The following is a 27,361-nucleotide window of genomic DNA, read 5'->3' on the forward strand; positions in this document are numbered from 1 at the left end:
GTGTATATGAGATACAGATGAGTGTACAGTAGATAAAAGCTAGTCTAACATTTAATGCCCAGAATAAAAAGGTTTGCAGTATATGAGCAGAATTAATTGTGCATATATGCTTAATTTTCAGAAAATCAGAAACACCAGGAAGTTGGTGTATAATTCCCTTTTTTATTCTTGCAACGTCTAGAAGACCCTACCATTCCTGATATATCACTTAATTAGTTTGATTTAATTTGCTTTATTTAATTAATTTTTTGAGTTCATACATTTGAGTTAGTCATTTTAAAACATTCAGAATAATGGAATACATAACTACAACACAAATAATGGGTCCAATAAATATACATATCATATTTGAGTTTATTCCTTTAATAGAAAACAATTAAGTACATATGGTTACTTTATGCCTTTCAATAAGGCCACGATATAATAAGTGTCAGAAAAGACAAAATTACTCTTCGAAAGGTAACAGCAACATCTTTAAGCAAATGAAAAACTAACGAACACAAACAAGAACCAGTCAAGTTGCTGTTGGCTGCACATCCACAAGGGAGCAAGCAAGACAACAACCAATGTCACAAATAATTAATAGTAAAACCACTTCATTGCAGCCTCACAACAGCAACACCTGGCAGCCAAATTAAACAATATCGGAAAGGCTTTTATATACAAAACATTCACAGAAACAGCAGTAAAAGGCAAGAAATGTTCACTGTATCATAGTGTCAAATTTCTAAACTCAAACCATGTCATAAACATAGATATGATAGTCATCATCAAATTTAATAAAGTAGACGGATGGCTTAGCCTGAACGTGATGAATAATCGTGCCGGTCCTCTGTGCGCCATCCTCATTTGAATATTCCACTTGCTTTCCAACAAGACTGTCAAAAACTTCACCAGCCTCTTTCACTTCAGTGGGGTCTTCTGTAAAATGGAAAAATTTAAGGTAGACATTTGCATTTTCACATTATGAGTATGGTTGTGCTCCTAAGATATCTACCTATCCTACATTTATCAGAAATATAGTTGCTTTCCAAGTAAAAAAATACTCCCGTTTCAATTTAAAACAAAGGTTTTTAGTAGAAATTATATTGTCAGCAATAACTTGAGTGCAAAGTAGAATCTTAGAACTATTTGTATAAACTTCACAATTCACCATTCAAAGAACGCTTTGAGAGCAGAAATATAGAGGCCATACCACAAGATGCACACCCCCATCAGCAGTAAGAATTGCAAGGCCAGATTCGAATTTGCAAAGAAATACAGAAATGAGCCATGTGGTGGAGGTAGAGTCAAGGCATGGTTGCTTCTGGAATAGGCTCATAATCTTCACTGATGATGTAACTCATGATGGCAACAGCAGAATGAATTCAGAAGTTTACAGAACCATCCTGTCTGCTAATTTTCAGAGAAATGCATACAATCTAATTGGGAGGGTCTTCATCATGCAGCAAGACAAAGACCAAAAACACCCTGCCAGCACAACAATGGACTTGATCAGGAGAAAAAAGTGGAAGGTTTTAGACTGGCCAAGTTAATCACCAGAACTTACCCCAGCTGAGAATGAATTTCACCTCCTGAAGAGGAAACTGAAGGGAGAAACCCCCCAAAACAAACAACAACTGAAAGAAGATGCAGTTACAAGCCTGGAAATGTTTGCTGATGTTAGTGGGCTAGCAGCTTGATGCAGTAATTGTAAGCAAGGGATGTGCAACCATAAAAGTAAGGAATCATTTACAATGGACCTGTTGAATTATTAGAAAATAATGTACACCCTGAGGTGATGATGCGGCCGCCAAGTGGAGTGGCCCTCACACCTTGAGTGTACATTAATTTCTAATAATTCAACAGACCCAAGTCAATTATTCAGCTTATACCACAGCTACTACACCTCAATACATTTGTCAGGTTTTTTCCTTAAAACGCTCATCTGTGTGGAACTAATTTATTATGCATCCCATTTCAAGCCTCTGTTGCAAATTCCAAAACATCATTTTAGAACTAGTAATGGAGACTTGAGCCATTGATATGCAGTTACTGGAGAGAGAGTGAGAGAGAGTGAGAACAAATAAATAAATAAATAAATAAATATTTATAGGCCTTGTTCACTGGGTTTTTTTTTTTTTATTACTGCAGAAAACAACGAATAAATAAATAAACATTTATAACTGATTGGCACCCTGTCCAGGGTGTACCCCGACTTGTGCCGCATGCTCCCTGGGATAGGCTCCAGGTTCCCCGCGACCCTGAAAAGAATAAGCGGTATAGAAGATGGATGGATGGATATTTATAACTGTTCACTGCCTTTTCTGTCTCATTACTGCAATCACACATGCTCTCTCAGGCACTTGCTCTCTTTTTTCTTGCTCTCTCTTTTCTACAATAACTGCATATGAATGGCTAAAGCCTCCGCTTCGCCACGTGGCCACATTCCCACCTCGGTGTGCATTATTTTTTCCAATAATTCAACGGCTGGTCCTCAATTATTACTTCCTTATTTCTGGAAAATTCTGTTATTTTGCTTGTTGTTAAATGTGTGTGTTGTGGTGGACAGTAGGCAAACTTTTCCGTTATTTCAGTTATCTTGGCAAAGTAATCTAGAACTGTAATGTGGTCAAGACCTGATTGGAACTATTTTAGCTGTGCATTTACTCAAAAATAATTGCACACCTAAAGAACGTCTGTTCAACGTTTCGATCAGAATTGAGAATTCAACAGCCACATGGTATAATAAGTATTTAATTTACTTGACGATTGTCTATTCCAATAATTCTTCTCACCCAAAAATTGGGTGTTCTGCCAACAAAGGTGTCATATTCCAAGGTGTTAAACATATCTACAAGTAAATATCAGGAAATGAAAGCTGAAGTTCTAACATCTCATTCATCTTTGGATGTCAAACCCAAATATCTTCAGTGTGTAGCAAAAAACAAAAGAATCGGCCATGCTGTTCCAATACTTTTGAAGGGGACTTTATGTTGGAATGAATGCTAAAGAAACAATACACTCTACTTCGAAAAAATGTATCGGTACCTGATTCTTTCTGCTATAAAAATGTAACCATTAACATCTGAAGTTTTGTTTAAGCACACTACGACGTGACCGCTTTAGAACCCCATTCCCTGGCATGCATTTGGAAGTAGTGGAGTGATTTGTTCAGCTTACTGACTTGTTCAAAAAGTGTCACTCTCAAATGAAACCCTCTGATCCATTACACTAATCCAGCAAAGCTGGACTTCAAAAACCAAAACAGTGGATGCAGGGAGTTACATAAGATACAGTGTGGTCCACAGTGGTGCTGCAATAGAAATCCAAAGCACTAAAGTTTGTGCTAGATCAGGACATGACCATGCTTCCAGGCCATATTTCAGTGAAAGTGAGTCTTCTCTGAAAGAAGAATCTTATCTGAAAATCGCTTACATTTTCACCAATACCAAACACATGGGTGCACCCCACAAAGATGCAAGACCCACACCAACTGGCTATACTGACTGCTCTTACTACTAGTGAAACAGTCAGATCACCTCACTTTAAGAGATTATCTGATTCCAAAAGAAGGAGGCGTACAAAGAAGATGGAAATTACCCCATTCTGGATCTATACTCTTAAAAATAAAGGTTCCTCAATGGTTCTTTACAGCACCATAGGTTCTGCAAAGAACCTTCTCTTGTCAAGAACCATTTTTCGTTATATAAGGTACTTGACTTGAGCTATACAGGTGCATCTAACAAAAAATTGGATATCATGGAAAATTGTTTTCCATAATTCAAAAACTGGAACTTTCATATATGCCAGATTCATTACAAATAAAGAAATATTTCAAGCCTTTTTTTTTGTTTTAATCTTGATGATTAAGGCTTACAGCTCATGGAAAAGAAAAAAAAACAGTATCTCAAAATATTAGAATAAAGGAGAGAAGAAGAGAGTAAGAATGGAGAGGCACAGAATCCAAGTTGCTTGAAGTCCAGTGTGACGTTTCCACAGTCAGTGATGATTTTGGGTGCCATCTGCTGGTGTTGGTCCACTGTGTTTTCTCAAGTTGAGAGTCAATGCAGTGTCTAACAGGAGATTTTAGAGAACTTCCTGCTTCCATCTGCTGACAAGCTTTATGGAGGCGCTGATTTCCTTTTCCAGCAGGACTTGGCACCTGCCCACAGTGCCAAAACTACTAGTAACTAGTTTGCTGGCCCTGGTATTACTGTGTTTGATTGACCAGCCAACTCGTCTCACCTGAACCCCATAGAGAATCTATGAGAGACACCAGATCCAACAATACAGACGAGCTGAAGGCCGCTATCAAAGCAACTTGGGCTTCCATAACACCTCAGCAGTGCCACAGACTGATTGCCTCCATGCCACGCCACATTGATGCAGTAATTCGTGCAAAAGGATCTTTTAATTAAATTAAATTAATATACTTTTCAGAAGGTTGACATTTCTGTATTATAAACTCTTTATTCTAATATTTTGAGAAACTGGATTTTTTATTTCTATGAGCTGTAAGCTGTAATCATCAACATTAAAGCAAAAAAGGCTTGAAATATTTCACTTTGTGTGTAATGAATCTAGAATATATGAAAGTTCCACTTTCCACAATATTCTAATTTTTTAGATGCATCTGTATGGTTCTTTGGAGATTAAAGAAGTTTATCTTTTAATATAGGTTCTTCAGAGCAGTGTATTGGTTCTTCAAGGTATCATCCCATAACAGGTTAAAATGAACACTATAAGGTTCTCCTGACATCACTCTTAAGAACCTTACTTTGGTTCTTTAAAGCACGAACTAAGGGGTTTTTAGAGAACTTATGAGAAAATGGTTCCTTGTGGCATTGCTGTAAAGAACCATTTCTGGGTTCTTTAAGGCACCAGTAAATATATGGTTCTCTAAAGAACTTGAGAGTAAAAGGTTCATTGTGCAACTTAAAAGGGTTCTCCTGGCATCAGGCTGAAAAAAAACCTTTTTGGTTCTAATTGGAACCTTCAATTTTAAGAATGTACGAAGCTGAATATTAGCAGGGAGACATACTCTTTGTTTTAGCTGTACAAGCTAGAACCCCTGCAACACCAGGGTTGTGCATATTCATTTTATCTGGACAGCAGGTGATAAGCCAGACAAAGCTCCCTGTCTTATAGATGGAAGAATTAGGACTTAAAGTCAATCACAAGGATGATAATTGTAACTTAGCTGTGTCACTAATGTTGCAACATTTTTTAGGAACCTCTAAGGGGGCTTGCACATACTATTGCAGGCCAGTATGGCAGTGGTGTTTTACAACAACCAGCAGTGGGACACAAACATAATGACAGATGCACACATTCTGTCTTAAAATTGCCTACTTATCAGGCCAATGCAATTAAACAGCAGACCTTCTGTGTTGTTGCGGCAGTCCTTGTTGATGTAAAGAAGATTTTGTATGCATTATCAGTCAGCACACAGTCTCTATGTTGAGGACTGAAGTTCAAACATGTCACATCGTGGCTTAATCCACCTACATTTCTGCCAATAGTATTGGCACTGCAGCTTTAAATAATTTATCGATCCGCTCCTGTAGATTAGACTATGCCCAAGCTACCCCTATGTTTACTGATTAGCTATCGTGTGCTTTGGGGAACACCATAAAAGGGACTGTCTTTTACAGGTTAGTCCAGTTCATTAAAGGAAATGATTGCACAGGCATAATCAAATACAGGTCATGAGGACTGTGAGGACTTTGGGGATCATAAGGAATCGGGACTTTGAGCAGGTCTTATCATCAGTGTAGGATAATTTTAAAAAGTGATTCAATGGAACAGTATCAGGACTTTGAGTGATTCTCATCCTCAGTAAAGAAAAGCACCAGTATTCTCATCCTCAGCATGGTTTGCATGAACAATTTGTAAGGTGAAAGCGGTCATGCGGCCCGGGAAGCGTATTGCGGTAAGGAACCCGGGACTACCTGTATGAGTTCGGTTGCATTGGAACTGAGCTGCGATTCCCGTGAGTGAATGCAACTTGTACTCAGGTCTGCACTTGTTCAGGAAATAAAGCAACCTGTGCATGTGTTTCAGTCTATGACATCATTAGTTTCCACAACGCACATGTACCATGAGTGGCAAGGGATTTTTATGAGGTCCACTGCCGGGTAAAATAATATTTTTTTTTAAAACAACAAAAAATATGGTGAGTCGCTTTGTGTTCTCCATATGTGTTTGTGATAAGATGAACACAGATGCACTGGAGTTCAACAGAATCCAATGAGTCTGAAACCAGACCAATAATGCAGGGGGCACTGGGAACAATCGCTCTCAGATTCAGACTGCAGCAAACGTGCCCAGTGTGAAAACCACCGTAGCGTGATTCTCACACCCAATAAAGTCCAGCAGTGTTTATGAGTGCTGTCTATTTCTACCTGGTGGGCTGCACTGTCATGGCCTTTTTACAAACCCTCCTGATGACTTCCGCATACAGCCTCCGGTAGGTTTAAAGGAAACCTCTGTGGCAGCATGGAACATATAAACTTATAAAGTAGAACAAAAGGTTACACATGTAACATTTCTACAGCCAAGTGGAGGACAGCCAGAATACCTTGGCCACTTGGGTTGATGACAATGGTCAGAGGAAAAGTGTGATGTAGCATGGACCTGTTATATTGTACCAACGTGAGGTCACAGTCATAGTTAGAGCTGCACAAAAAACATCATATCAAAATCTGTACATTTCTCAATGCAATCCACTTTAAGAGCAGCATAATTTCTGTACCATTTGCAAACATTTCATAAATTAGACTAGTATATCTGACTAGTGACCATAGATGTACTATGTGACCACACATATGCACCAGAAACAAAAAATGGGGAGAAACAACACTGGAAAGTTATGCTTTGGGTGAATTTTATGACCCATATGTTCAACTGTAATGAGAAGGAACATATTTGTCCTAAGAAATGTTTAATATTATGTATTTTGATGGAATATTGCCAATATCAGTAAAGTTTTTGTCTTGCTGAAGAAGTGAATAAGCATACCATAGGGCATGGTTTAGGCCTTTTACACAGTTTTTGAATGAATATGTTTAATCATTAGAGTTTGTTTGTGCTGGTTTATTCCAGTTTCCCCTTTTAACAATGATGCACGCTTAAGCTACATGAGCAAGTGCTCCCCTTTCTAGATAACCTTCCACCTGCTAAACATGATTGTGCAACAATTTTAGGTGCCTTGCATTTTTTGACTTTAGATAGAGGCTGACTTAATCTTTGTTAAGTCATTAATGAATTACACCCAACTTAAAGCTTTCCATGAGTTCCACACAGTAAGAATCACTCACCTACATCTGGGAGTATTTGAAGGTCACCTTCTTTATAGTCCTCAAGAAGTTGGTACATGTAAAGAACAGGGTCCTTTTCATAAGTAATGAAAAACCATGTGGGCATGATGGGAGCACTGCCAAGCACCAACCCTTTCCAGCCATTCTTTGATCCATCGTCCATCTCAAACTGGTGCTCCACAGCTCGACCCAACATTCTCTCAGCTAGACGAGCATCACTTATTCGATATGGAGCTAGAATACAGGATAATATAGCTGTTAATACAACTTAGTAATCATAGTAGCAAGATGCTATTTTATTAAAAGTGCAAAAGACAAGGTGAAATATGGATGGCCAATACAACAAAAATCTATTATGTTATACAGTATATAATAACAACAACAACATTTAGATTTGAATCTATGACAAAACTCAGTTCAATGATTTTTTAAGCGATACTTTGACATGTATATGTGCAATACATACAAAATTAATCATTTAATATGAAAAGGGAGGGCATAACAACTGCATATATTTTAAAGACAAAAAAGTATGTTAAACTACAAAATTATAAAAATATATTTTAATGTCCAAAGTACATGGTATTTCACATAAGGGCTAGCTTACTGTATATGATGACACAATATAGATATTCTGACAAATGGCATCACAATAAATATTTTCTAAGTTATTGTGGATATCATCATTGCTCTTACACTGACAGACTCCACTGCTGCTCATAGGTGCTATGAAATCCATCGCTTTAGTATGACTGTTTATATTGTAGTATATTAATTGGACATTCCACTACTGATTTGAGGGTTGTCAGTAGGGCTGCAACTAACAATTATTTTGATAATCAATTATTCTTTCGATTATTTCTTCAATTAATCGATCAGTTTGATTAAAAGGCCAGATTTTATTTTCTGTATTTTTTCAAAAAAACATATTTCACATTCTGCCCAATGTTGTCCTTAAAATTTTAACATTAAATTTTGAAAACAAACAAAAAAACAACACTGATTGTCCACAAGCTTTAAAGCAGAAGTTAAAACACTATATTAAAAATGTTAAAAAAGTAAAACAAAAGCATTAACTGGTAAGAGGTTGAATGTTCTGCAGTAACACACATTCACTCATCTGAATACAGTAACATGTTCCTTTATTCTGTAAATGTATTACACTTCTTACATTTATGTACAATTACATGTTATAACCCCATTACAGTTACTGCTCTCATTAAAAAAAAAAAGACAATTACTTTTGGTTCTAAATATAGCATCAAACAAAATATTTAATCAAAATGAATATTTTTGTCAGAGTTATTGCTTTCTATTGCGCGCTGTTTGACGTGCATGCGTGGACTCGTCCTCATTCAGTGAAGTTTAATGGAGACTCACTCGCGGTCAGGACGAGCCTTTATGTAAAATGGAAATACTGGCGTGAATTTCTAACATCAACAGATAAGGATATAAAGGTAAAAATGTCATTTCTGTGCTGAAGAAAACATGTCTGGAACACATTAAACAGCACACGCACCTGTCGCAACATCTGACACGACAAGCCACGTTAATACACTTACGAGTTTGTTTGAAGCGTTTAATATAAAACACTCAGGTTTTGGACGACCTGGATCTTGCACTTTTCCCGCAGCAGCTCACGATGTGACCTCCGGTGTTTTTCAGGTGTTTTATTCATAGAAATGCGTTTTTCACAATTGTTAAGTGATGTCACTGACGGGGTTATCCACAGTGATGTCACAGACCAACTAATTGAAATTCGTTATCGATTATTTTTATTATTTAGTTGTTGTAGCCCTAGTTATAAGCAGTTATGAATATCTATAAGTACTTGATTTGTACCTTGGCCTACTAATGAAAAACATTTAAAATGCCATATTTCTCTAAAAATACATACCAATTCTGTCAGGCCAGATCTCAAGACCTTGAACCCTCTCATCTCTGAGAATCTCCAGGCCATATACACAATCGAAACCATCATACTTGATAAGGTAGAGGGAAGGGTTTACTGGAATTTGGTCTAGCACTGTCCCGGTCCAATGTGATATCGGACTATAACAATCCTCCTTCCACTTGTGCTTTATCCTGCAGCCAACAATGTTTTGTACAGGTGGAATTATTGACCTGCTTATCCCCACACGATGCTTGTGCTTATGTCTAGTTAAATAGAGAGATAAAGGTCATCAATTGTTATAGCCATTGTCAACCCAAATACAATGCATCATCTTATTTCTCTTATTAGTTTCTGTTCACAAGAGCTTTCCAAGTAAGTTATTCATACAACCTTAACAGCTACTCACTTGTGTGAATTTTTTTTCTTCATTGTCATCCTGCTCACAGACACACCATCTGCTGTAATTGCATATTAAGAATTACTCATAATAGAATGTTTGTGTATATGCACATAGACTCACCACCCAGTTTAATAGAACACCTGTATACCTGCTCATTTATTCAGTTTTCTAATCAGCCAATCATGTATCAGAAGCACAGAAATAAAAAATGACTGATGTTCATACTGAGGATCCTTATGTCCTCTCAAGGAGTTTCACCTCTGGCTTTTTTATTTTAAAAAAATCTTGTTTCTGGATTTCTATAAAGCTGCCTTTTGACAATGTAAATTGTTAAAAGCACTATGTAAATTAAATGCAATTGAAGTGAATGTGGTCCACCTTTAAAGCAATCTAGCCACTGCATTATTTTCAATGTGTGGTTTCATTAAAGAAAAGCAATTAACAATAATTAATAACATTAAATGCAATACACAACGGCATTCATTATTAAAATGCGGAAAATGTTCCATGCTGAAAAGCAAACACTTCAATCTTATGTCAGGTGATCTCTTTAGAGAAAAACATCAGCAGAATATTGCTTTTTAAGAATTACATACTGACATTATGTCACAATTTTATGTAATTCCCAGATGCAATGCACTCACTTTCATTAGTGCATAGAAGTCAAGCCAATCTCTTTCCAATTAGGGCAGTCATCGATATTCAGGGGTGAGAAGGAATTTAGTAGGGATGCACCGAATGTTCGGCAACCGAAATTATTCGGCTGAAAATAGCAAAAAAAAAGCGTTTTTGGTGTTCGGCCGAATAAGAGAACAATGACATGTTTGATGATGTGACCAAATAGCCTAGCAACTAGAGTGAGACTCGTGAATGTCACGACCTCGATGAGGGGGCACACGCGTGCACGAGCTACGTGCACAATCTACGTGCTCTTCGGATGTTTACTTTTTTGTTTCTGTTAAAGAGTATTCTGTCACTTCACGAGACGTAAGGGAGTAGAGTACGGAAGCGGGTAAAGACGTATTTATTTAAGGGCAGGCAGACAAATCCAAATCGTAATCCACAAAACGTAGTCAAGACAGGCAAAGGGAATCAAAGTCACAGTCACAGAAAACAGGGTCAAAACACAAAACAAGAAACATGAACTAGTACTATGGACTGGGAGCGGAAAAACCAGCAGGGACTAAATGAACTAATCTATAGTTTAAACTAACTAAATCTATCAAGGAACGTAACATTGACAACGTATCTAACTATACTATATCTACTATAATACTCCACGAGGTGTACAGGGACGCGAGCAGTATATATCCCCAATATAATCAGCCGTATAGAACCAAATAGAATCATTTTTTGCACTCTTGTCGAATTAATGCACTTTTTAATGCACTTTTTTGTTGTAGGCTACAGAGTGTTACATTCTTTCAGCAGTCAGTTATAGGCCTAACATAGGCTATTCAAGGGGGGCTCAAAGATGACCACATAAAAATATTTTTATTTTACTCATTTATTTATTTAAAGTTTTATTGTGCCTTGTTGGTAGCCTATGCCTGCTGGAATGAAAAAAAAATGTTCAGTGTTAAATAAATATTTTGAAATTGTAGTTTTTGTAATTAATTTTTTTCTTTGAAAAGCAAGACAAAATAGTAAAAAGCACATTTTGACTATTTAATTTATGCAATGGTGAAAAAAATGGCAAAATAAATGGAAAAAACGCGCGCAAAAAAAAAAAGTGTTCGGTTTCGGCCAAGTTTTTCATTATATTCGGTTTCGGCTTCGGCCAAGAATTTTCATTTCGGTGCATCCCTAGAAATAAGTAATTTTTCCAGAATGCGTTACCATCCATATAAGTTTCTTGTAGTTATTAATTGGCTCATGGTTTCTTCAGTCCTACTGTGGCAATTTTTGAACATCTAATTTCCATCATTACTACTAAAACATGAACCCAACCTGCCCACCATCATGTAACACAGCAGCAATGATGGTTGAACTGGTGGGCAGTACAGTGGGTTAAAGGAGTCATATTCTGCTTTTTAATGCGGTTTTATCATGATTTTAAACATTAATTATTTTGTTTATTGGTTGTAATCGAATAAGTTAACATGCTTTAATGTACAAAAAATGCATTATTTGTCACATACTGCACATTATTGCAGTACCTCTATTCCCAGGCTGCCTGAAATGCTCTAATTTCTCCAAAGCTCCTCCTTCCGAAAAGCCCAGAGTGCTCTCATTGGCCAGCTGACCCACTGGATTGTGATTGGCCAAAAGCCTTACATGTTATAAATGTAACGCCCCTTACCATAATGATGAGGTTCAAATTCCAAGGCTTCTAAAGCAATTAAAATCTTCTAAGAAACACTGTTAATAATGTTGTCGGATTATACCAAAAATCCGACCACGTTATTGGAGCTCGCACGCGTGTTTGAGCTTGCGGTAAATTACAACCCTCTGTTACCAAGCCAATTATTTATTATTTGGGGACGTTTTTTCACAGCACGTTAAACAATCCATTTTTCGCCCCGTTTTTTTGTGTTCACACCCACTTGTTAAATGCAGGCGAAGCACTGAATGAAAGTGCAAATTCACTCCCTGACAGTGGATGGCGCTTATTGAAAAGCAGAAATACCTCATACACAAGGTTGTGCTGCACAACTTTCTGTTTCTGACACCCGCTTATCACTGAGAATAAGAAGAGAGCCAGTATTTACGTCTGTAAGCCGTTCACACACTATGTGAACTCGCTAAAGCACGTATACACTTTTGCGAAATGTAAGGTATTTGGTGATTTGGCCACTGCAACAAATACGTCTTTAAAGCTAAATCCTTAAAGTTCTACATTTAAACAGTATACTCTTTTTAAAATAAGTAATGACTTGAATTATATCAAATTCACAGAAATAGCATTCACATACTTATGGAAAGACCCAGATTATTTTATTTTTTAAATATAATTTTGTTTTTGGGGGGAAGGGGTGGATATAAGGCAACTTTAAAATGTTACTGTTACTACATACTGATGAAGTGTTGACTACGTCTTTTTTTGTGCTCAATATGATAATACAACAACTCAACAACGGGGCACTTAGTTATTTGAATAAGAGGTCAAGAATACTTATATATACACATATATATGCCAGGTTCAAAATAAATACAATGGACTATCAATCAGCGGATTATCATTTGCAGAGAAAAGACAAAGAAATAAACAATGTTATTTAGTGTAGAAAACAGTGAAAGAATTAAATGGATCACTTAGAATACATGCTTGCATTTCAGAGTCGTCAAAAAAAAAGCCACAACAGAATAAATATACATATAGTATTTAGTGTGTCATTTTGAATCTAGTGCTTTCAAATGATACCTTGTTTATGTGTGTAGGCAGAAGGATTTATTAGCAGTGAGTATTTTATTTCAGGTATGTCACTTATTCACTCTCACTAAAATGGCGGGTCCTGGCATCTTCATCGGCAAGACACTTATGCACTTTTATGTAACTTCAGCAGCTCTGGGCATGTGAACAAAAGCGCAAATCTCATTGGTCGGACAGTTTTTGACACTGTGCATCAAAAAAAAAATTAACCCCCGACATTAAAAAAAAAAAGTTATGCTTTGACACGCCTTTTACGCCTGGGTGTGAACACTCATTGAGTGTCTCATTACAGCTGTCAATAACTACGTTTACATGGACAGCAATAATCTAATTATTGACCTTAATCTAAGTAAGGTAATAATGTGATTAAGGTGTTTACATGAGTCGCTTTTAAAATACTCCTGTCATGTTCCCGTTTTACATGTTTTAGAACATAATTAGATTAACAGCCTGCGTCATGCCGTCCAACCTCCCTCCAGAATTTTTCACGTATCAACATACAGTTCGTCTTCGTTATGGTGCCGTATACAGTATTGGGTGTTTTTATTAATTTTTTTTTTTTACGAACGCTTTAAGTGCAGTTAATTATTTGTCATGCACCCAAAACTGTATACGGTACCATAACGAAGACGAACTGTATGTTGATACGTGAAATTCTGGAGGGACGTCGGACGGCGTGGCGCAGTGACATAATGACGCAGGCTGTTAATATAATTATGTTCTATAACGTGTAAAACGGAAACATGACAGGAGTATTCTAAAAGCGACTCATGTAAACACCTTAATCACATTATTTATCTTACTCAGAGTAAGGTCAATAATTAGATTACTGCTGTCCATGTAAAAGTGGTCAGTGCTTACTTCGAGTATAACCTTATTTAGATTAAGGTAATTAAAAATTGCTGTTTACATGGTAGTTTCTTAATTAGAGTATTGTCTTAATTGGGTTAATAGTGGATTATTGTTGTCCATGTAAACGCAGTGAGTGACAGCCACTGGGGCTTTAAACGGACCGTTTTTCGCACTTCGAAAATTGTCCAGGCGTGAACAGGGATTTAGATAGAATAAACTTCTCTGTGGGAGACTATGAGCTTTGTAACTTTGCAGATCTTATACATTCATAAACAGATACATTACACACTAAAGGAAACTGTAAAAATAATAATAATAATAATAATAATAATAATAATAATAATAATAATAATAAAGCATCATATGACCCCTTTAAGGCGAGGAGTTCAACAATAATAGTGATGTTTGAAATATCTAAATATTTTTGCAACTCACTAAGGTCTCAGTTTCTTACATTTGCAAGACTTTTCCCTTAATTTCATTCCATAAGAATCACCCATCCATGAGTCTCCAAGGATTAAGCGCTGTTAGGTAGATTTACTACTGCTGGATTTTCAGAAAGACACATACTACTAAATATATTCAAAGACCCTCAATGGTTGCAGCGAAACGGATCAGATTAACAGATTTTAACCAAGGACTTGTTTTTAATTTGTGTTGCACTGTTTAATTATAATCATGACTTTAACTGTGTTAACATATGATTAATTCTGTCCACAATGATGGATTCGCCAGTCTAAATAAGGAAATATCAACACACTGTTGGCTAATCATAAAGAACTATCAGCATTAAATCAAAGCTAAACTTCACAAATAAAACCCAGATTGTCGTTTAAAAGTAGTCATTTGCATTTTTAAATACGGATTACAACGTGGTGCATCTTGAGTAATACTCAAGTAAAATTTGAGTTTAATCCAAAGTATCTTTGTTGGAACAACTACTACGCTTCACACTTTTCTTTCAAAAGAATAAGTGTAATCCAGTGTGTTGCTAGTCCCTCGATCACTAACCCAGACTGTGTGCATCTGCAAAAGATATATTTACTTACATCCTATGCATGCACAACAATTCACTATGTCCACTGTGTTGTCCGCGTGCACAAGTCAGTTGGAAATGAAACTTTACTTACAAGTAGTGCGTAGCCGGTAAATGGCTCTGTAAAGTGTTGACCTCCACTTTATGGGTTTCGCTCCTGTCCCATTTTAACGAAATACAGTATTTATATTGCTATTATAATTGTGAAAACGAATGCTATGCAGACAATGTTGAATTTGCGCGTACACACACACACACACACACACACACACACACAAACGGCGTGTGGTAATGCGCATGCGCGTTTGACTGACCTGATCTGCGGTCGGTCTAGACCATGGGGTGCCTAAACTTTTTACGAAGGGGGCTAGACTAGACCTCATCAAAATACCCTAGAGCCGGATATATAGCCTACACAAACACCGTCATAAATATGTCTACTGCAGCATATTGGATTTGAAATTAAATAATGAATATGAGCGCAAAGTGCAGATTTTCAGCCTTAATTTGATGATACTTACATGTAGGCTATGCAAGTCCGGTAAACGGTGTATCAGTGGCCAAAAGTAATGGACCCACTAACATAATCATAAATTACATTGTCATTTTTAATACTTGGTTGCAAATCCACTTTAGTTAAATACTCTTTCAAGAATTCCCAAAAGGTTTTCCATATTTTAGTGGTTTTATAGAATTTATTGATAAAGTGTAATCAATATGTGTAACTAATATTTGGATATTTAATAAAGTATGATCAATATGTATAATCAATATTTAGAAGAATAATCTAAAACCATGAAACACTTTCTAATCAAGTCAGTCTAAGTGTAGTGAGCAAGAAGAATCCTGCGTTTTACTGCACAGCAGGTGTTTTCTGTATTTCCTGTGTACTGAGTTAGAAGAACCTTGTGTTTACTCTGCACAACCCTGTATTTTGTCTACTACAGCTTCACTCTATGACAATAAAATAGCAATTAGACATTCTCTGAAACTGTGTTTCCAATGAACGCCCTTTGAAGCTTGCAAACCGTTGTCAAAATAAAATATAAGACTTCCAGAATGAAGAGTACCAGGCTGGGACTAAAGCCAGAAAATAATTCAGGTATAAGGGTGAATTTTGGGACAGAGTAAAAACCTTGTCCTAAAACAACCTTTCAGAAAATTCAACACATGCCACAAAAAGTAACCTTGTCCTGGTAAAACCTTTCAAAAAGATCCAACTGACAGCGCATGCACCATAAATGTAAGATATTTTATAGACATGAATAATTAATTAAGGCAAAGGAGAATGGTTGTGTGTGTAATTCAGACTTTCTGGAGACTATCTCACTTTATTGTATCAATAAAATTTGATTACTTTTTGGCATCTACAAATCCTTTAATTTCTGAAGTTTTTTTTTTTAACTTAGGCTGGAAAGACTGTTTCCACAACAGTTTCCACCTCTTCTCGCTGTTAAATTTGTCATAAGCCTTGGCTAAATATCTGTAGCCATGGCTAAATATCATTCAATAAACTCATTTGCAGGTGCAATGAGAGAAAAAAAAAGGTCTTGCATTTTTGCTGTGTTAACATATTTTGCTGCCACTGCCAGGTGATGGAAAAATTTCAGTGATGTTTGTCTGTAACACCTGTCTGCATTTGGCCCTGGGGCTGGACTTGGTCACCCCTGATCAAGATGCATGCTACTTCAGTGTGTTTTGGAACCACAAATATAACTACCGTTTGTGTTTGGAACAGTCAGTAACTAAACGGCTAAAATACATTCATCCATCCATTTTCCATACCGCTTATGCTACACAGGGTCACAGGGGAACCTGTAGCCTATCCCAGGGAACTAGGGCACAAGGTGGGGGACACCCTGGGAGGATTGCCAACCAATGACAGAGCACACGTTCACACACTACGGACAATTTGGAAATGCAAATCAGAAGCCATCAGACTCCTCAATACTTAGAGTCTAGACTGGAACACACACACACACACACACACACACACACACACGCACACACACACACACACACACACACACACACACACTGGACTGGACACCATCCCACTCCCCCTGCAATTTCTGCACATTTCTGCACTGACTACCTGTATTTTTGCTGCTACTTAATTTCTTGTCACCATTATACTCTTTACCTGGCTGCTACTGCAATAACTGCAATAGATGGTATAAACTAATCTGCTGTATTGCAGGAAAATTTCGTCTTCTTCAGCCTGCACTGGCCCTGCTAGCTCAATAACTTTTATTACTAATGTACGTTAGTAACCAATCTGACTTATACTTTAGAGAAATAACTTTAACAAAACTCTCGGAGACTGGATACAGGTAAGGCAGGTTTATTCAGCAAGTTAACAAACAAACCAGTATTACTGGACCAAGGATATGTGCTTGACCCATAGGTGGCAAGTATCAAAGTACTATCATTTACAGTTGTCTTATATACAATTAAAGCATCCATGTACCTTTAGGGAGCGCCCTCTTATCTCAGCTTGCACCTTTTCCCTGTGTTGGCCCTCAAGTTTTTTCTAGTATAACTTTTGCCTCCATCTGTTCTCGTACGACATCAGCCAACATCTGTTTTCTTTATTATTTATTACTTTTGTGAGGGTTCTTCCTTATCTCCTTCAACCTAAAGATTCCACACACACCCCTTTTCCCCCTGCATCTCTGCCTCTTTCGCTGAGCCATGAGTAAGTACAAACAGTTCTTTATCTATCCTCCTTGTTGCTTTCTGCCCAGCCCTATGTATGTTTTATGTACGTTTAAGTATTTTTTTAATATCCCTAATTTCTAGACGTACAATCTAATCCCATCAACCCTGGTCTTTCTAAAAAAAACCCTGGAGCATCCTTTAAGAGGAAGACGGCAACAGTTCCTACACAGACCCAATTTACCGGTCCCCTTCTCAAATGGGGTAAAGTGGATTCTGGCACCCAGACACGTTTAACCGTGCTGCCTTTCAGGAAAAAGAGAACGGAGGCATCCACACAGACTTGCATCGCTATTCCCCCAAAGAGGATCTAACGCATCTACTCAAACTTCTATTTCAGTGCCATTCATAAAGAAAAGATATTCGGATGCGGCTATCCAGATGTACTACAGAATGTCATATGGCACGCAAACTCCCCAGATCTCTATTGAGTCTAAAGGCACTCAGGCTTCTCAAATTCCTTGGGCCGTGATCAGAAGGACCCTGATTTCTTATGTAAAACCCATGATTGTTAAAAAATAATTATTTTATGTGTTTACTTAATTAAACCACATAAAGTTTTCTAAAATCTTCTCTGTGTTCGTGCGAGTGTCTGTGGCCGTGTTTTTTGTACACACGCAAGACTCTTCTTATCTATTTCTGCAGGCTCACCTTGCTGCAGCCCCTTCTTCTAGCTCTACGTACAGGAGGTCTTTTTTCTCCCATTTTCTTAATGTCTCTATTTTATATTTTAATCTAACATAATTTCCCAACATTATACTATGTACTATGTATACTATGTATACTATGCATGCTATGTTTACATTTACAGCATTTTTTAAATTATATTGTTATTCTTTTTGAACTACCTGCTGTATCTGACACGTCCATGCTAGAACTATGTACTGGTCGGTGTTACATTGTCACTTACTGTGCCTATTGTCCCGTTTTAGTAGTTATTGTACTGTCTTGTGTTGTTTGCACATGTTTGCATATGTAGTTTATGTAGTTCTGTGTCCTCTCGTGTTGTTAGTGTGTTGTTTTATGTAGTACCATGGTCCTGGAGGAACATTGTTTTGTTTCACTGTGTACTGTGTAATATAAAAGACCAAAGCCCTAGGCTGGTTTTTAAAGATGGTTTGGTGGTGCAGTGGATAGCAACACCACCTCACAGTTGAAGGATTCAGGTCAGGTTACTATCTGTGAGGGTTTTTGCATGTTCTCCACATGCCCTGATGTGTTTCTCCTTGGTTCTAATGTTTCTTCCCACTGCTCAAAAACACGCAAGTAAATGGATTAGCTGCTCTAAATTGCCCCTAAATGTGAATAAGTGTATGAATATGTGTGTATGTATTAGGGATGTCACGATACCAAAAATCTAGTAGTTGGTAACGATACCACAAAAAGTACACAATACTCAATACCAAAGTCGATACCACGGTGTGGATTTAAAAAAATAAACATACATTTTTTTTTTAATAAAATTTAAAACTTCTGGAGGACATCCTCCTCTGGTTGATACTGGCAAAGAGAGGGGGGGTGTATTTTAGTTATCAAACACTGTCTGACAATGACTAATAAGTGCTAAGGTGCACTCCTAAATACACGCACGCGCACACAAACACACCCCTTATACTCTGAATGCAAGCATTAGTTTAAATTCACTGATATGGTGGCAGGCCAAAAAGATTTATTAAAAGCATGAACATTTGAATAATTATTAGTGACATTAGGCTACATTTTGCTGACAGGACACGGGCTGAATGGCGATGCATGGTGGCCCATTAGGAGGTAGTTTATAACATTGCAATGCGTTAGCGTCATTAACAAATAACTGGCTATCGCAAACATTACATGGAGCATAACGTTAGCTGGTTTCACGGCTACAATGCCAGCTGCCTGAAACAAACATAATACAGAACCATCTTTCAGGTGCTTCACCAAATTCCAGGTGTTTCCTCACTTTGTTTGAAATGAACGCTAGCATCGGTTGCACATGGGCAACCAATGCTAGCTTTCCTCTCTTTTCCTTTCAATGAGTCGGGGCGGAGCTAAACTTGTTAAGCTAAACTAATCTTCTGTAGTGTTTCCCGTGTGCTTGTAGGCGTTCTTCTTCTTCTCTTTCATCACTTGTGGACCAACTAATACACTTACGCGTATTTGCTGCACCCTTCAGTTCCGGAGGAATTGCAACCTCGGTACCTACGGTACTTATGCAACTGCAGAAAAACAAGTACCGTCACGTTTTAAGCATGTTGGTACCGACTTGGTACCGAAGTATCAGTTCTCGTGACATCCCTAGTATGTATGGTGCCCTGTTGTGGGCTGACATCCCATCCAGGACGTATTCCTGCTTGTGTCATGAAGCAAATAAAGTTATATTTTTTCTTACATTCTTTTTCAATTCATTTTCCATAACCAACATTTGTTCTACTAAATCAATCTATGTTGAAACTGACATTTTCAATCAATTATTAATCAATGTCAAGTTAATATTTAAAACCATATTTCAAGTATGTGGCTTAATGTTTGTTCTAGAAATTATATGAACCTTTGCTTCAGACACTACATTGGTAAAAAAAAATTAAATATCATTTTCCTGTGCAATGAGTGAAGGAAAGGCTCAATTAATCTATATCTATCACTTATACGGTGCTGTGAAAAAGTATTTGCCTGATTTCTTCTGTTTTTGTATATATTTCATACTAGTTGTTCATGCTTGTTTCAGAAATTAAAACAAAATCTAAGATAAAACAAAGGCAATGTGAGTAAACACAAAATACACTTTTTAAATGATAATGTTATTTATTGAAGCAAAAAAGTTATCTAATACTAACTGGGCCTGTGTGAATATGCATTTGCACCCATAGTTGCTAATTCCCCAAATCTATGAAACTGCATTCATAATGGGGTTCAGCTGGTCGAGACCCAACCAGGCCTGATTACTGCAAACCCTGTTCAATCAAATCAACACTTAAATAAAACTTTTAAATAAAACAGTATGAAGTTGGTTAAAAGGTCTTAGTAACATAAGTATTTATATCATACACTTTCTGTCAAACTGTCAATCAAATTGATTGATGATTTATGACGTTCTGTGTACCATGGCTGACAGTTTTGTATGTGCACCTAATTTATGGCCAGGGTGTGCGTGGGTTAGCCTGTGTGTGTGTGTGTGTGTGTGTGTGTGTGTGTGTGTGTGTGTGTGTGTGTGTGTGTGTGTGTGTGTGTGTGTGTGTGTGCGCGCTACTGGAAGTTGTATGTGTGTGTTTGTGTGAGATAATGGGTATGTGTTTCAAGGTTTGTTTGGTTTTTTTAATCAGATAATGCTTAGGACAGGTTTTTGTTAAAGAGTTTGATGTGACCTGTGCTTTTTACAGTTTTAATCCACACACTATGTATACATTTTTGTGGTATAAGTGAATATTTTGTTTTTTTCTGAAAATACTTTTGTGGTATTATTTTATTTTGAAGCGTAAGGATTGTTTAGGTGAAATACGTCTGATGTAAGAAAAAAGTGTATCAGATGGTTAATATTAGTTATATGTGTATGTTACTGTGTTGTAGATTTCATTTTGTGTAACTATGCTGATAGAAAATGCATAATGGTTGACTGTGAACATAAATGAGCAGAATGTTTGTTTGTGAAATAATTGAAACATTTGTTGATTACGATTTTGTGGGGTATGGCGTGACAACAAAATTATTTAAATAAACACCAAAACAGTTAAACCATAGTAGATATGAAATGGGAAAAAAAAAGATATATTTTATTACATACCTTCTAAACAGAACCCTTTAGGAAGTAAATGTTGAAGTGTTGTTTAAAAGAATCTAGCATTTGTCTAAACTAGAAGACAAGTTTTTCTTGTAGGCACAGATACTGATGGTAAATACAGAAGCCCCTGTGCCTATATACATTGCCCTCCACAAGTGTTTCCCACGGCTGCCATATCTGTAGAGCGTATAAATTTATGAACTATGTGTTTACCACATGCTGACAGTTTCTGAAGGTCGTATGATCCGTACACGTGACCATTCTCGCTGTTGTCTGTCTGTGTAAGATAGATTCCATATCACACCCTGGGTGTAAGGAGGTTGGGGTTTTGCTTACGATGTGTTTATGTTAATGAGTTTAGTGTGTGCGTGGTTCTTGGTGTTACGAAACCCCCACCAATACATATGCCTTCTTGCGACGTATAAAAGACGGAGTCAGTGACGCTGAAGCTCAAAGATCGCGCTTGTGTACCAGCGTTTGTGTGGTGGAATATAAACGAATCGTCGTTTTCTCATTTTAGTTTACCTCTAAAGTTTTGTTTCATTTTGAGGAATACTTCAAATAGGAGAGGGCAGTCTATCTTAACAGTAAGTGTGTTTTTATTATTATGCATTAAGAAAATGTTTATTTATTTATAAATTAATCATGGGTCTGATACAATGATTAAACAGGTCTCTAACGCTCCAGGTAACACGGACAATGTTGGACCTTGTTGATAAAATACAGTTACTGAACCAGGTGAGCAGTACGTAAGTGTGTATTATAGTTATAAGTGTTTGTGCCTATGTACAATGTGTTGTGTATGTGTAGAATGATTATGTTTTTATTTTTAATAAAAAATTTTTTATTTTTTTTAGTTTTATTGCACAAAGGTTTGTCAAGTCTTGTAAACAAGATCGACTTTTCAGAGCTCAAAAATCGTATGGTGATCAATAGTGACTGTGATATAACGATTGAAGGTTATTTGAGAGACACCGACTTAGTGCAGCCAACATCTGTGCTGAAGTCAAGACGTTCGCACGGATTGGCAAACGGTATGTTGTGCGTAAAAATGTGTGTTAAAACATTGTTTTATTTTTCCTAATTCGTACTGATTTCCTAACACCTGTTTTACTTTTTCAGATTTGGTTGTGGATGAACGTATGTCAGCATCATCTAACTAGATAGACGACATTTTGAGCTGGGATCACAAATTGTTAGAATCGTGGGATGCTTGTGCATTTTCCCAGGCTCATGGAAAAATGTGTGCCAGCGAATGTATGGTGACCACTGGATACAGTGAGTCTGAGGTTCTACCTTCAAACCAAGAAGCTTGCAGTTGCGAGGCGCCTGTTGTTATAGACAACAGAGTCTTATTCGACATGATACAAAGCGGTTTCAAGACCACTGAGGGCCGTTTTAACACCATTGATGGTCGTATTGAGGCCCTTGAGAAGTGTTTTGCTGTCATTGAGGAGCGTATGGACACCTTGTGCTTATAACCAGTCTTTGACAGATATGTTACAATGACACAGCATCTCGTATAAACATATTAAAGCTACACAGAGACTCCATGCTGGGGAGAATCGACACACTGGTTATGATCAAAACCTGACGAGGGAACTGTTAAAGCAGTTTGTACACATTAAAAACAAACTCGGGTGAGTTGTAAAAATGTTTCAATACATCTGTGTGTTTGCTTGTAATAGGGTAGTTGTTAATTCGATACTGTTTACTGTTTGTACTGTTTTTACTAGTTTTTAAAATATTTTTATAAACATATTTGTTTCAAAAATGTGTCTTTTAAATTTTAAAAAAATCTGTTACATACAACATTGGTATACAAGATTCTAACTTCAATAGCATTTGAAGAGAATGACTACAGTAACACAACCAAGTGTATAGGGTTCATCTAGGTGTCAGCTATAATGTACACCTTTTAGATTTTTGATATTTATTAAAATAAACTATTAAATCATATGTAAATTTTTTAGATATCTTTTAGATTTTTGCTATTTAACCCTACTATGCACGAACCAAAAAACCTACACAAACTGACATTTTTGGTAAATGAGCACAATTTTTTGAAAACTGTACATAGGGAAATGTGTACAGTTTAATTTATTTATGTACATTTTCAACAGATTGTCGATGGGAGCCAGAGAAATTCAACATTATTTACAGTGTTTCCAGTCAACTTTTTGAGCCCTGTTGAACTGTTTCTCTGACATGGAACGGCGTGCCACATGGAACCACCTGCAGTGGTGACATTCAATCTGAAAAAAGATAATAATAAACTTATCAAATTATCAATTAGTTTCTCTCTCTCTCTCTCTCTCTCTCTCTCTCTCTCTCTCACTCACTCACTCTCACTACACACAGTTCCCTATACAGTTTTCTAAAATGTAGGTCGAGTCAACAAGGCAGTTATCTGGTGGCCAGCTGACAGACATAAAATGCAGAAAACAAATAAACATCTTTGAAATATTAAAACATTCATGTATTGTCAGTACTTTTAATTATTTCATTAATAGGACCTTTTGTGTGAGTGTGTGAAGAAAATGATAAATTCCAATATGGGTCATTTTGACCCCCCTTTATGCATTCGTGTAGGTTTTTTGGTTCATGCATTGTAGGGTTAAATGTAAAAAAAAAAATCTAAAAGATGTGTGTTATAGCTGACATCTACATGAACACTTTACAGTTGGTTTTGTGACTGTAATCCATTCCCTTCAAATGCTGTTGAGCTTTATATTATGGTATATTTTGTGTATGAGCCCATTCGGTAGTGAAATTCATGTCAAATTTACATACGATTTAATAGTTTATTTTGGTAAATATCAAAAATCTAAAAAGGTGTGCTTTATAGCTGACACAGAGATGCACACTTTACAGTTGGTTATATGACTGTAAGTCATTCCCTTCAAATGCTATTGAAGTTAGAATTGTGTATAACAATGTCGTATGTAACTTTGGAGACGGTCCCTTAATTTCCGCATATCTACGAATATCGGATGTCCAACGTCAAGCCAACTTTATACCAGTTGTATACGTGGGGGTTCGTAAAGTCATTAACAATGTATACACTAAACTCATTAACATAAACAAAGGCATTAGCATACCCCACACCCCCTCACCCAGGAAACATATGGTTCCTATCTCACGCAGACAGTCAGCTGCCAGAATATTTACGATTACAGATCATAAGGTTTTTACCAGCCTTCTAAAAAGTACACGATCTACAGAACTGACAGTCAGGAAAACATAAAGTTCATAAATTAGGGGCACATACAGAACAGTCTGCCAGGGTCATAATTTTACACAATCTACAGAACTGTCTGCAAAGGGGAAACACGTGTGGAAGGCGGAGTGTATAGAGAGAGATAAACCTTTTTACCATCAATTCTGCTTACCTGTACCTACAGGACATCTCACAAAAAAATGCATCTTCTAGTTTAAACAAAACGTGCGATTCTTTTAAAAAAACATTTTAAACATTCTTACCTCCAAAAGGTTCTGTTTAGAAGGTATGTAATACGAGCAGTTCTTTTAACAACACTTTGAAACCTTTTTACCTCCTATAGGGCTCTGTTTAGAAAGTATGTAATATGCACAATTATATAAAACATCGGGGTTACGCAAGTAACCCTGTTCCCTGAGAAGGGAACGAGATGTTGCATTTAGCATAACAGTATGGGAGCGCCTTGCACGCGTGACCGGTATCTGAAGCTTGTGTAAAATCATGCCACTACTTATAGGCCTGCCATGATCAGGTGACCTGGCAATTAAGCGCGTCGTATGATATATATATGGCACCTGTGAACCATGCCGCCAGTCTCTATTATCTGAAGCGAAGACACAATTCACAGGCCTGCCCTGGTATGACAATGCTATGCAATGTCTCGTTCCCTTCTCAGGGAACAGGGTTACATACCCCGACGTTCCCTTTCAAAGGGAACTTCGACGTTGCATTTAGCATAACAGTATGGGAACGGGAATACCCACTCCGTCATACCGAGGGTACGGTCTGCTCAAAAATACCAAAGCCCGAGGGTCACTGCAAGACACTCGAGCCTGGGGTGGAATGAATATCCAGGCTGTAATAACGAACGAATGTGTGTGGTATAGACCACCCTGCAGCCACACACACATCTTGCAAGGATACCCCTTTGGACAAAGCCTTCGAGGAGGCGACCGCCCTAGTGGAATGAGCTCTTGTGCCCAAAGGCGTGGTGAGACCGCGCGCCTCATAAACCATAGAGATTCCTTCCATGCTGCTTTGACACAGCATCACCTTTACTGTCGCCACCAAAGCAGACCAGCAGCTGCTCCAACTTACGCCACTGGCCGGAGCGGTGGACGTAAGTACAGAGAGCCCTTACTGGACACAGCAGGTGCATCCTCTCTTGTTCCTGTGTGAGGAACAGAGGAGGGCAGAAGGCCTGCAACACCACAGGGTGGGCAGCCGATGTAGGCACTTTAGGAATATAATCTGGCCTAGGGTACAGGAAGGCCTTGGCTAGTCCAGGGGCAAAGTCAAGGCAGGAGGGGGCAACCGAGAGAGCTTGTAGATTTCCCCCTCACTTGAGAGTAGAAGAGCTACCTTTAGAGTCAGAAGCTTCTTAGAGGCTGACTCTAAGGGCTCAAATGGGGCCCCTGACACACCTTCCAAGACCACAGAAAGGTCCCAGGAAGGTATTTGCGGCCTGCAGATGGTCCTCAACCGTCTGACACCATGCATGAATCTCGAAGTTAGAGGATGTTGCCCCACAGAGGTTCCATCAACAGGGGTGTGGCTGGCCGAAATGGCAGCCACGTAAACCCTGATTGTAGAAGGAGCCAACCCTGCTGATAAATGTGCTTGTAAGAACTCCAGGACTGTAGCTATTGCGCAGTTCACTGGGTCTAGCTGACGTTCCTCACACCACAAGACAAAAAGGCGCCACTTGAGCGCAAACAATTTCCTTGTGGATGGTGCTCTAGCGTTTAACATGGTCTCTACAACCTCAGTTGTGAGACCAGAATCTATGAGCTGGTGCCCCTCAGGGGCCAGACCCGCAGTTTCCATAGTTCTGGCCGAGGGTGATAAATTAGCCCTCCGGCTTGAGACAGTAGGTCCCTGCGGATGGGAATCTCCCAAGGAGTGCCGTCGAGCAGGGACATTATCTCCGAGAACCATATTCGAGCTGGCCAATAAGGTGCTACTAGCAGCAGATGTAGACGGTCTTGGCGAACACTTGCTAGAACTTGTGGGAGCAGAGCGATCGGGGGGAAGGCATATAGATGTGACCTTGGCCACATGCGCACCATGGCGTCCAGCCCCAATGGTGCAGGAGGAGTGAGGGCAAACTACAGCGGGCAGTGTGTTGTCTCCTCGGAGGCGAACACATCCACTTCTGCTTGTCCGAATCTCTGCCATATGGACTCCACCACTTGTGGATGGAGCCTCCAACCCCCGGGCCTCAGCCCCTGCCTCGACAGGATGTCTGCCCCTACATTCCGGCTGCCTGGAATGTACATTGCACTCACTGACAAGAACTTTCCCTCTGCTCAGAGAAGGATTAGTTGTGCCTGCCTGAACAGGGGGCGTGAACATAGAGTGACCACAGCTGTGTTGTCTGACACAACTAGCAAATTGTGACCTCTCAACTGAGGAAGAAAGAACTTCAGTGCTAGGAATACGGCCGGCATCTCTAGGCGATTTATATGCCACTCCAGATGAGGGCCGCTCCAAAGACTGTGAGCTGCACAGCCATTTAAAACTGCACCCCAGCCCGTGAGGGACACGTCTGTCATTACCGTCTTGCGGTAAGGGGACGCCCCTAGAGTGTGACCTGAGGCAAGGAACTGCGGGCACCTCCAAATACTCAGAGCACGTAGGCATCGCCACGTGACACTGATTACTCTCAGATGTTTCATCCTTAGATGAAACCCTCGACTTTTCAGCCACCACTGAAACGGTCTCATGTGCAATAGGCCCAATGGTATGACGTTGGCTGCTGCTGCCATAAGGCCCAACAGCCTCTCGTAAAGGCTGGAGGGGATGCCCAG

General features: G+C 38.3%; 1 protein-coding gene and 1 long non-coding RNA gene across 5 annotated transcripts; one reads left to right on the forward strand and one right to left on the reverse strand.

Annotated features, from left to right (window-relative positions):
• Nucleotides 1-319: 319 nt before the first annotated feature.
• Nucleotides 320-21,483, reverse strand: spinb (spindlin b). 3 transcript variants are annotated; one of them, XM_017468470.3, is made up of 5 exons: nt 14,951-15,147; nt 9,602-9,653; nt 9,199-9,386; nt 7,302-7,535; nt 320-921 (listed from the first exon to the last, which is right to left on the reverse strand). In XM_017468470.3, the coding sequence occupies exons 2-5, from the start codon at nt 9,628-9,630 to the stop codon at nt 734-736; spliced, it is 639 nt and encodes a 212-aa protein (XP_017323959.1). In that variant the 5' UTR covers nt 9,631-9,653; nt 14,951-15,147; the 3' UTR covers nt 320-733. The 3 variants fall into 3 exon arrangements, with proteins under 3 accessions (XP_017323959.1, XP_017323956.1, XP_017323961.1); XM_017468467.3 differs by lacking the exon at nt 14,951-15,147 and adding an exon at nt 21,335-21,483 and having other exon boundaries at nt 321-921; nt 9,199-9,458; XM_017468472.3 differs by having other exon boundaries at nt 322-921; nt 9,199-9,458; nt 14,951-15,146.
• Nucleotides 21,484-21,648: 165 nt separating this feature from the next.
• Nucleotides 21,649-23,805, forward strand: LOC108265782 (uncharacterized). 2 transcript variants are annotated; one of them, XR_001812747.3, is made up of 5 exons: nt 21,649-21,918; nt 22,003-22,069; nt 22,189-22,365; nt 22,454-22,971; nt 23,455-23,805. It is a non-coding gene; the product is annotated as an uncharacterized LOC108265782 (long non-coding RNA). The 2 variants fall into 2 exon arrangements; XR_001812748.3 differs by having other exon boundaries at nt 22,019-22,069.
• Nucleotides 23,806-27,361: the final 3,556 nt, after the last annotated feature.

This window comes from Ictalurus punctatus, chromosome 5 (assembly GCF_001660625.3).
Source record: "Ictalurus punctatus breed USDA103 chromosome 5, Coco_2.0, whole genome shotgun sequence".
Classification (NCBI taxonomy): domain Eukaryota; kingdom Metazoa; phylum Chordata; class Actinopteri; order Siluriformes; family Ictaluridae; genus Ictalurus; species Ictalurus punctatus.